We start from the raw sequence: 11,477 nt of genomic DNA, 5'->3' as shown, positions 1-11,477 counted from the left end.
ATTTGTTCACAATAGATAGGAGAGGCTTCAGAAGATTGCAGGTGGAGAGTGAGTGAGACAATCAAAGACAAGGCTGTCCAATGTTCAGGAAAAACAAGTCTGGGAGACAGAGCGATACAAACGGGGTCAACGGAGCCATTTTTTACCAGCAGTAAACACAGTGGATTTGAGGACCTGTGAGGAAGTGCTGGGTGGAGGGAATGGTTTAAAAGTGGGGTTAAGCAGGATATCTAAGTCTTGAGGAAGGAGCGAGAGGCTGGGTGAGAGGATGAGATGGTGCTGAGGATGGGGTTACAGAACGGGGCACAACTGCAGCCCTTTGGATTAACTGCCTATGGGCATTTTTAGGGAGAATTTGGAGGCAGTGAGGCAGGAATATGTTTTACTGGTCAGACAGGAGAGATTAGGGATGTAATGAGCGTGCACTCTGGGGGTGAGTGAGTTTCAGTTTCATGTTGGGCGGAATCGAAGTGGAAATCAAGGGCTGGGGATTGCAGAGTTAACTGTACTGGGATGGTGGCGGTGTAAAACTGACTGCGGGTGCCTCTTAATTTACCTATTAAGGTAGAGTTAAGGAGCAGGAAAGGATCTCTGTGTGTCCGGTCCCAGAATGTGGTAATAGATTCAAAGCTTCCGCCTGAAGTAGGCAGAAGCTGCTGGGGGAACAGCAGTGGTCATGTGCATCAGGATGGATTAGACGGAGGAGGCCAATACCACGTGGAATTATGTCTTGTGGCTGATAGGTGGATGAGCTCAAGCATGGTGCCGTGAAGTAGCTCCTGGATACCCTCAAGGGTGACAAGAGGCGCTCTACAAATCTACTGATTGATTGAGCTGAGAAATGAGCGATGGTCTGAGAGAAGTGGTGTGGGGGGTGAATGAACTCAGTGAATTTCCAGAGATTAACATCCCCTTGGATGAGGAGTGGGAGCAGCTAAGGAGTTTTGAGTGACAGCCGGGTTCTCAAAGAAAGAGCCTACAGTTCAAAAGGGATGACAGGTGAGTGTTGTAGCAGTGTCCTCTCTACTCGGTCCTTTAGGGCTCCGTTAAAGGTAGGAATATCTGGAATACTGCACCTGTCTCCCCTATTCCAAAAGCACCAGCAGTCATTTTGGGACATGGCAGTAACACAGGATTCTGAGGGCCATATTTACAAAGAAGTGGCGGAGTGAGGCGTTAGCCGTCATGGCTTAACCCCTCACTCCACCACTTCAGAAACGCAAGGCTGCTCCATATTTACAAGAATAAGGTGCAGCCTTGTGTTTCCCCCAGCGCTGGTGCAGCTTAGCACCAATGTAGGCCCCCTTGCACCATAGTGCAAAGGTGTCTGCTTGCAGGGGACGATTGTTTATGTGTTCCAAGGTGTCCCTTCCTACACATAAACAATGCAGCACACATGATCCTCATATTGGCACTGCCTTCTATTTACGCTACCCTTGTAAATAGGGGGCAGCGGCAAAATCAATGGGTGTTGCGGTGGAACGCCCACTGCAACACCCACTGCCCACCCCTTTCACGCTAAGCATAGCATGAAAGGGGGCCTTATTTACAAGGCAGAGTTAAACCACGTTAAGTGGCTTAACTCTGCCTTGTAAATAAGACGAAACCCCTATGACCACAGGAATGTCGGAAAAAGTGATGTTCTTGTGGTGATAGGGGCTTGTACATTTGGCCCTTGAAATTGCTGCTGAGGGTCCATTGAGAACTGGAGTATTACCATGGGAATTGTGAATACTGCGCACAATTTCCATGGAAATATCCCATTTTTCATCCCACTCCCACCTGGAAATTATGTTGCAATATATTTTAGGTAGGGGGCATTACCAGTATGCGATATTCCTGCCTTCCTTGTAATTACTGGAGATAAACAAAGGGCCATTTTTACAAAAGGATTGCGTTGCACTTGAGTTATGCAAGGTGATGCAGGGGCAACACAATCTTTAAATCAGATTCATCAAGCCACGCTTAGCCCCTTTGCATGGCCCTGCGCGGCTTGTTACATCCAGACTAACGCAACACAGTTCAAGTCGCTGCCGTGCGTCACTCAGCGCTGGGAAGGCATACATGAGTGGAGAGTGGCTGTCCCCACGCATCTACCCATCTGTTTGCTACAATCCCAGACTTACTAACAGTAGTAAACCTAGGAAGGCATTAAAATTGTGCGTTTATCCAATAGAGTTGCAACGAGGAAAAATTTCTTAATTTCTCTTCGATGCTTTCAAGCCTCTAAGGATTGTTTTTGTGCAGGAAGGTGCCCCATGGCACAAGGGGGCCTGCGTTGGAGCTAGGCAGCACATAGTGTTTCAGCGCAGAGGGAGAGCAGGAATGTGCTATATCTTAGCAGCTACAGCGCATTCCGGCACTCTCCACGGCACATTCCGGCCCTCTCCACGGCACATTCCGGCCATCTCCACGGCACATTCCGGCCGTCTCCACGGCACATTCCGGCCCTCTCCTCGGCACATTCCGGCCCTCTCCACGGCACATTCCGGCCCTCTCCACGGCACATTCCGGCCCTCTCCACGGCACATTCCGGCCCTCTCCACGGCACATTCCGGCCGTCTCCACGGCACATTCCGGCCGTCTCCACGGCACATTCCAGCCCTCTCCACGGCACATTCCGGCCCTCTCCACGGCACATTCCGGCCCTCTCCATGGCACATTCCTGCCCTCTCCACGGCACATTCCGGCCCTCTCCACGGCACATTCCAGCCCTCTGCACGGCACATACCGGCCACCTGCACAGCACATTCCGGCCCTCTGCACAGCACATACCGGCCCTCTCCACGGCACATACCGGCCACCTGCATGGCACATTCTGGCCCTCTGCACGGCACATACCGGCCACCTGCACGGCACATTCCGGCCCTCTCCACGGCACATACCGGCCACCTGCACGGCACATTCTGGCCCTCTGCACGGCACATACCGGCCACCTGCACGGCACATTCCGGCCCTCTCCACGGCACATACCGGCCACCTGCACGGCACATTCTGGCCCTCTGCACCGCACATACCGGCCACCTGAACGGCACATACCGGCCACCTGCACGGCACATTCCGGCCCTCTGCACGGCACATTCCGTTCTAGATAAATCAATAGTAATGGGGACTTTTGTATGGTCCTGGATGGGGATTTCTGTGGTGTCAATGTCTCCACCTTCTGATCATCAGCGTGTTCCTTCAGTAGCCCCCCCCCGGAAGCTTGAATATACCAGGAAGAAAACAACACAACACGCGCCAGTAAAACATCATTGTAGTAGTTCCTAGAAGTGGAAATGGGACAGAACTAATTTCCCTGTATATATTCTAGAAAACAAAAATGTACTATTTTGGAAAAAGAGAAGAAAACAATTCTTGAAATGTAAAAACCTTTTCATGGAATTTAACGGAATTTTTTTTTTTAAACCAACTAATGAAAAAAAAGTGTTTTGCTTGCATAGGTTAGCACAAAACTTGCTCTGTAATAAAAAGCATAGTTTGTGATGTGAGATTGCGTAACAGATTAAAAAGCACCGGCCGTTCGAGGAAAGTTCCAGTCGAGAGTGGCTCCGGCAGGGCGTCACACAGAAACTACGAGCAGAGGTCCTTTTATTCACCTGCTCGAGTTTGAAAGTATTGCTAGCGTTTTTTAATCGCCGTAACTAAGGCAGGTCCAGGTCCACGCCCAAACAGGAAGTTCAGTGTATAGCTGTCTTCGGGCATTCTCGAGAGTGACGGGTCCGAGCTGCGCTCTCGGCTGAGATGGCCCGCCCTGTGCCGGGAGTGTGCAGGGGTGGGGGCCACCTGGGGTGACCGCTGATCACCACAGGGAACCCCCGTTGTAACAAGATCCCACAGGCTCCAGCCCTGATGTATGGAGTGTAAAGAATGCCGCCCCGTGTTTTTGGCACCAAGGCGCCTTCCTGGGGGCGGACGGGGCCTGTCGCCCACCTCTGGATGCCACACCTGGCCCTTCTCTGCGTCACCTGTTTTCTCCCAGGTAAGCCGTTTATGTACTCTCTGTATTCAGTAGGGCTGCGTTTTTCATTCAACCCATGTTTGAGAGGAGTTCCCCTGCCCTTCCTCTCCGGGAAAGGGGTTTACTCCAAACTTTTCCAGGGCGCTCAGGGGGTCAGAGAACACGTGTGACGTCTTAGAATCCTGTAGGTTTATGGGTGTGCCCAGGCTTCTATAATATTACCACCTTGGATTACCACCCCCATCCCCAGGACTAGAGTTACCCACAGAGAAATAAATCACTGTGGGGGACATGCGTCTGTGATGCAAAACCGACTCTCCTGAGTTTAAAAAGTCCATTTGCACCGGTTTAAACACACCACTTGCACCTGTACGTGTGTCTTACCTGCACACTTGTAAGAACGAGGCACCTTGTGTATTATAAGGGTCACTCATTTTTCCCTGTGATATACAGAATAGTGCACACTCAGCTGGACATTATGGGGATATTATGAAACACTGAAGCGTTCTCTACCATATTAATTTCCACGATGGGCATGTAACCGTATACTAAATGGTGGGAGTGCATTTTTCCGTATGATGCTAAAAGGAGAATGTGCTTTATCAGGTCTGTGGTGCACAAAACATCAGACTGCAGGCAGAGTGCATTATGACAGAAGGTAAATTCGAGGTCACTTGAAATATCTTCTTAATTTATTTAATGGGGTACATTATTATATATCAAAAAGGCAATCTTAGAAAATGTGCTGCTGTTATATATATATATATATATATATATATATATATATATATATATATATATATATAACAAAAATAACAACACATTTTATATCATATACTACTCGTAAATGACCTTTGTGAATACCGAAAGTTGAACTTTACGACTTTCGGTATTCACAAAGGGCTTTTATGAGTAGTAAATGCCCTTTGTGAATACCAAAAGTCGTAAAGTTAGACTTTCTTCTTATTGTACCTTTGTGAATCGGCCGTTCAATTCCATTCCATTAGTGGCCTATTTGGAATAATCACCTGTCATGAACAAGGTTGTGCTCTCTACTTGCCCATTCTATTTTTGGCCTCTTTGCAATATTCGTACATATGTAGCACTGCAATCCAGTACTCTCATTTCTTTAATACAAACGTATAAAACACTTAGGTTTTCCAGCTTCTCGGGGTGCAGGAAACCCTTCGCCCCAATTCCTGGAGTTTCCTTTTAGAAATCACTTTTATCAGCTACATTGGGTAAGACATTCTCTCCACTAATTAAATGGTTTGTTGAATTAAATCCCAGGACCAGAAACGTGCTTTCCAGTGTACATGGAGCAAGTTACATTTTTTCTATAATCCTGCTTTGAAACAAATGAGCCTTGGTATTACAAAAAAAGAAATAAAATAAAACTCCAACTCGTTAATTTTGGCTAGTTAGTTGGGGTACATGTTTCTTCCATTTGCCTTCAACAATACCAGCTGCGTTTGTGTTCAATTCTTCTGCTTATCTCTCCGCATCTGTATATGTTACTTGTTGACTGTTGCCTCCATTCAGTAAATCACTGTAGAGCCCAGAGAGCCATTATCAGCCTCCAGGCGCTGGTATGGATCCAACCTGCTACTATCACAACTAAAGCCTGAGCGCGTATGTCTGCACTCTGTTTCTACCTTCACCACTGGGTTCAAAAGGAAAACTCCCCAAACTGTAGAAGCGCGTGAGAGACATATAGGGAAAACCAGATCCTGCAGTCGAGCCCCCTCCTACAACGCGCCTACAGCGCGGAACGACCTGCCACTGCACATAAGAAACTCCTCCTACATCACTCCTCAAGCACGGAACGACCTGCCGCTGCACATAAGAGCCTCCTCCTACATCGCTCCCACAGCGCGGAACGACCTGTCGCTACACATAAGAGCCTCCTCCTACATCACTCCTCAAGCGCGGAACGACCTGCCGCTACACATAAGAGCCTCCTCCTACATCGCTCCTACAGCGGGGAACGACCTGCCGCTGCACATAAGAGCCTCCTCCTACATCGCTCCTACAGCATGGAACGACCTGTCGCTACACATAAGAGCCTCTTCCTACATCACTCCTCAAGCGCGGAACGACCTGTCGCTACACATAAGAGCCTCTTCCTACATTGCTCCTACAGCGCGGAACGACCTGTCGCTGCACATAAGAGCCTCCTGCATCGCTCCTACAGCGCAGAATGACCTGCCGCTGCACATAAGAGCCTCCTCCTGCATCGCTCCTACAGCGCGGAACGACCTGCCGCGGCACATAAGAGCCTCCTCCTGCATCGCTCCTACAGCGCGGAACGACCTGCCGCTGCACATAAGAGCCTCCTCCTGCATCGCTCCTACAGCGCGGAACGACCTGCGGCTGCACATAAGAGCTTCCTCCTGCATCGCTCCCACAGCACGGAACGACCTGCGGCTGCACATAAGAACCTCCTCCTACATCGCTCCCACAGCGTGGAACGACCTGCCGCTGCACATAAGAGCCTCCTCCTGCATCGCTCCCACAGCGTGGAATGACCTGCCGCTACACATAAGAGCCTCCTCCTACATCGCTCCTACAGCGTGGAACGACCTGCCACTGCACATAAGAGCCTCCTCCTACATCACTCCTCAAGCGCGGAACGACCTGCCGCTACACATAAGAGCCTCCTCCTACATCACTCCTCAAGCGCGGAACGACCTGCCGCTACACATAAGAGCCTCCTCCTACAACGCTCCTACAGCGCGGAACGACCTGCCACTGCACATAAGAGCCTCCTCCTACATCACTCCTCAAGCGCGGAACGACCTGCCGCTACACATAAGAGCCTCCTCCTACATCACTCCTCAAGCGCGGAACGACCTGCCGCTACACATAAGAGCCTCCTCCTACAACGCTCCTACAGCGCGGAACGACCTGCCACTGCACATAAGAGCCTCCTCCTACATCGCTCCTACAGTGCGGAACGACCTGCTGCTACACATAAGAGCCTCCTCCTGCATCGCTCCTACAGCGCAGAACGACCTGCCACTGCACATAAGAGCCTCCTCCTGCATCGCTCCTACAGCGCGGAACGACCTGCCGCTACACATAAGAGCCTCCTCCTACATCGCTCCTACAGTGCGGAACGACCTGCTGCTACACATAAGAGCCTCCTCCTGCATCGCTCCTACAGCGCAGAACGACCTGCCGCTGCACATAAGAGCCTCCTCCTGCATCGCTCCTACAGCGCGGAACGACCTGCTGCTACACATAAGAGCCTCCTCCTGCATCGCTCCTACAGCACGGAACGACCTGCCGCTGCACATAAGAGCCTCTTCCTACATCGCTCCTACAGCGTGGAACGACCTGCCACTGCACATAAGAGCCTCCTCCTGCATCGCTCCCACAGCGCGGAACGACCTGCCGCTGCACATAAGAACCTCCTCCTGCATCGCTCCCACAGCGCGGAACGACCTGCCGCTGCACATAAGAGCCTCTTCCTACATCGCTCCTACAGCGTGGAATGACCTGCCGCTGCACATTAGAGCCTCCTCCTGCATCGCTCCTACAGCGCAGAACGACCTGCCGCTGCACATAAGAGCCTCCTCCTGCATCGCTCCTACAGCGCAGAACGACCTGCCGCTACACATAAGAGCCTCCTCCTGCATCGCTCCCACAGCGTGGAATGACCTGCCGCTGCACATAAGAGCCTCCTCCTACATCGCTCCTACAACGCAGAACGACCTGCCGCTGCACATAAGAGCCTCCTCCTACATCGCTCCTACAGCGGGGAACGACCTGCCGCTGCACATAAGAGCCTCCTCCTAAATCACTCCTAAAGCATGGAATGACCTGCCGCTACACATAAGAGCCTCCTCCTAAATCACTCCTAAAGCATGGAATGACCTGCCGCTACACATAAGAGCCTCCTCCTACATCGCTCCTACAGCGCGGAACGACCTGCCGCTGCACATAAGAGCCTCCTCCTACATCGCTCCTACAGCGGGGAACGACCTGCCGCTGCACATAAGAGCCTCCTCCTACATCGCTCCTACAGCGCGGAACGACCTGCCGCTGCACATAAGAGCCTCCTCCTACATCGCTCCTACAGCGGGGAACGACCTGCCGCTGCACATAAGAGCCTCCTCCTACATCGCTCCTACAGCGCGGAACGACCTGCCGCTGCACATAAGAGCCTCCTCCTACATCGCTCCTACAGCGGGGAACGACCTGCCGCTGCACATAAGAGTCTCTTCCTACATCGCTCCTACAGCGCGGAACGACCTGCCGCTGCACATAAGAGCCTCTTCCTACATCGCTCCCACAGCGCGGAACGACCTGCCGCTGCACATAGCCTCCTCCTGCATCGCTCCTACAGCACGGAACGACCTGCCGCTGCACATAAGAGCCTCTTCCTACATCGCTCCTACAGCGTGGAACGACCTGCCACTGCACATAAGAGCCTCCTCCTGCATCGCTCCCACAGCGCGGAACGACCTGCCGCTGCACATAAGAACCTCCTCCTGCATCGCTCCCACAGCGCGGAACGACCTGCCGCTGCACATAAGAGCCTCTTCCTACATCGCTCCTACAGCGTGGAATGACCTGCCGCTGCACATTAGAGCCTCCTCCTGCATCGCTCCCACAGCACGGAACGACCTGCCGCTGCACATAAGAGCCTCCTCCTGCATCGCTCCCACAGCGTGGAACAACCTGCCGCTATACATAAGAGGCTCCTCCTGCATCGCTCCCACAGCGCGGAACGACCTGCCGCTGCACATAAGAACCTCCTCCTACATCGCTCCTACAGCGCGGAACGACCTGCCACTGCACATAAGAGCCTCCTCCTGCATCGCTCCCACAGCGCGGAACGACCTGCCACTGCACATAAGAACCTCCTCCTACATCGCTCCTACAGCGCGGAACGACCTGCCACTGCACATAAGAGCCTCCTCCTGCATCGCTCCCACAGCGCGGAACGACCTGCCACTGCACATAAGAACCTCCTCCTACATCGCTCCTACAGCGCGGAACGACCTGCCACTGCACATAAGAGCCTCCTCCTGCATCGCTCCCACAGCGCGGAACGACCTGCCACTGCACATAAGAACCTCCTCCTACATCGCTCCTACAGCGCGGAACGACCTGCCACTGCACATAAGAGCCTCCTCCTGCATCGCTCCCACAGCGCGGAACGACCTGCCGCTGCACATAAGAGCCTCCTCCATTCCTCTTGAGTTCCACAAGAAGTGGAAAACCTGGCTTTTTGAGCAGTCCCACTCGGCCTCAGATGTGCCTAGACTCTCACCTGCTCAGCACTGGGACACCCTCCGTGTGATAGTGCACTCTACGAATCTGCATAACATGACACGAAACATAACACAACACAACATGACAGAGACTCAAGCTACCAGCCCACTCGTCCCACCTTCTTTGTTATATGCAATGTTGTGCTTTAAGACAAGACATAACAAGCATATGCATGCAATAGGTCTCGCATTTGCGAGAGTTTAGCTATTGCCATTCTAATTGACAATGCCTTTTGTTTATCTGTTTTGCCAAACAACACATAAATAAAAGGCATTGTCATTTACAATGCCAATAGCGCAAACTCCTGTAAATGTGAGACCTTGGCTGCCATTGTCCTGGCCTGCTCGGAAAGTGAAAGCGACGCACATGGCGGGCTGAATGTTGCAGGAAAAGCATGTTGTGCCTGCAGTATGAGAAACGCATTAAAAAACAAGCATTTGCAATGCTATAGGTCTCGCATTTACGCGAGTTTGAGCTATTGACATTGCAAATAATATTTCTTTTTTTTTTAAAAACATGAATAAAAGGCATTGTTGTTTACAATGCCAATAGCTGAAACGCTCGTAACTGCGAGACCTATTGCATTGCAAATGCTTGTTCTTTTTTGTTTTGTTTTCAACCAAAGGGTGCATATAAACATTTGTGTCCGACACACTACCAAAGTCTGTTCATCATTTATATTTTGAATTGAGATTGTGAGGGCTCTGTATCATCAGGATTAAGGTCATAGTTTATTGTTAATTTAGGCGGCAATCCCTGCATTTTGGGCTTTTTACAGTTGTTGATCACTTTTCCTTTGCATTGTCTTAGGAGTGCTAGGTATCATTTTCAGGTATTAAACATGGTGAATGCGCACAGTATCACTGCCGAGAGTCACGGATTTATTTTATTTCTTGGCTCAACTTGCAGTCACGTGTTTGTAGATTAACTCCGCATGTTTAAAAGGATTGTTTCCACCTGAGTTGTTTATGACAAGTTTCTCGAGTATCAGTTTGCTTGAAGGATAACTTTGTATTAGGGATGGTGTAATGGGCGGCTAAGCCACTGACGTTGTCCTGAATATGCTGATTTCCACACTGGATCCTATGATAAGCAAATGCTCGACTTACGATATGTGTAGAGATAAGATTCTTATCCCTACACATATGGTAGGTTGAGCATTTGCTTATGTGTGGCCTATTTTTAGTTTTCATGGATGCTTTTACTCAGGCCACCACTCAGCAAGGGCTGCATTGATTGGCAGAGCAGATCACCATCACTGTTTGCACTTCCCCATTAGCGCACTTTACTTCAATTACTTCTTACAGTTTCTTGTTGCTCAAATGGGTGTAATTGCTGATATTTACATGTTTCCCTATATGTTTCATTGCTTGATTTTTGCTCTGGAGAACATGTCACTCATAGTTGTTGAAATGTCACTCACAATCACACAGAAATTTTTAAAATGTCACACATAGCAATCTGAAACCTTGGCAGCTATGGATAGTGCAGCTATCTCCAGACCACAACTGAAAGAGAGCTTTCAGAAGCACTTCTCAGAGAGAGACTTTGGCCACATGTTGATTAGCCAAGGACAACAGTTGATTGGGCAGCAGTTGTGCGCTTCCTCCGAAAGAGTTCTTGTACCGCATTTCTTTTGGCTCCTAAAGGGCTTTCCCCTCACTTAAACGAAACAGATTGTGAGGGGAAACACTGCACAATACTGTAATTGTATTACTGAGGTGGCTTTCTCTTCACCATGCTGTCTGAACTAGCAGCATTATGGCTGGTAGAACACAGAATTATTCTCTCCCTGGAGAACCAGCTCATAAGAAATTCTCAGCAGAAGAGTTATGATGGAATTTCAGTGTGCGCTCTCTGGAGCGAGCATCATGTTTTACCCATCAGGGTAATCCCGTTGGCACACAAGTGTGACTTCCTTCTGGCCACCGCTCCCTCCCCTGCGCCGTCGCCTACCCATCTCCTCAAACCCTCGGAAAACTGGGTCGGAGTCATTCGCACGAGGCTGAGGAGTGGAAAGTAACTGTATTTGTCTTATTCTGCGCCCCATCTGCCCACCTTTTTTTTATTTCCAACTATGCTTTTTAGGGACTTGGGGCAATGGCACTAAAATAAGGATTTTCTTTGAGACAGCCAGCTGTTTACATTTCTCTGGTACCTCCTCTCGTAATTACAAAAATGCACGCAAAAATGCAGCGAGCGACCGTAAAAGCTCCCTGCTGCAGTGGTTTAA

At 50.3% G+C, this 11,477-nt stretch overlaps 1 protein-coding gene across 2 annotated transcripts in view; it reads left to right on the top strand.

Moving 5' to 3' along the window:
* Positions 1-3,535: 3,535 nt before the first annotated feature.
* Positions 3,536-11,477, top strand: part of LOC146801345 (T-lymphocyte activation antigen CD86-like) — a 275,628-nt gene continuing 267,686 nt past the window's right edge. The window contains exon 1 of one of the 2 annotated variants that reach the window (XM_085621004.1): positions 3,536-3,982. In XM_085621004.1, coding sequence (XP_085477130.1) covers positions 3,871-3,982 — 112 coding nt within the window. In that variant the 5' untranslated portion in view covers positions 3,536-3,870. The remainder of the gene's footprint in view (positions 3,983-11,477) is intronic. The other variant, XM_085621003.1, reaches the window with a different exon arrangement.

Source organism: Triturus cristatus, chromosome 8, assembly GCF_964204655.1.
Source record: "Triturus cristatus chromosome 8, aTriCri1.1, whole genome shotgun sequence".
In the NCBI taxonomy this organism is placed as follows: domain Eukaryota; kingdom Metazoa; phylum Chordata; class Amphibia; order Caudata; family Salamandridae; genus Triturus; species Triturus cristatus.
This window is presented reverse-complemented; position numbering and strand designations above follow the sequence as displayed.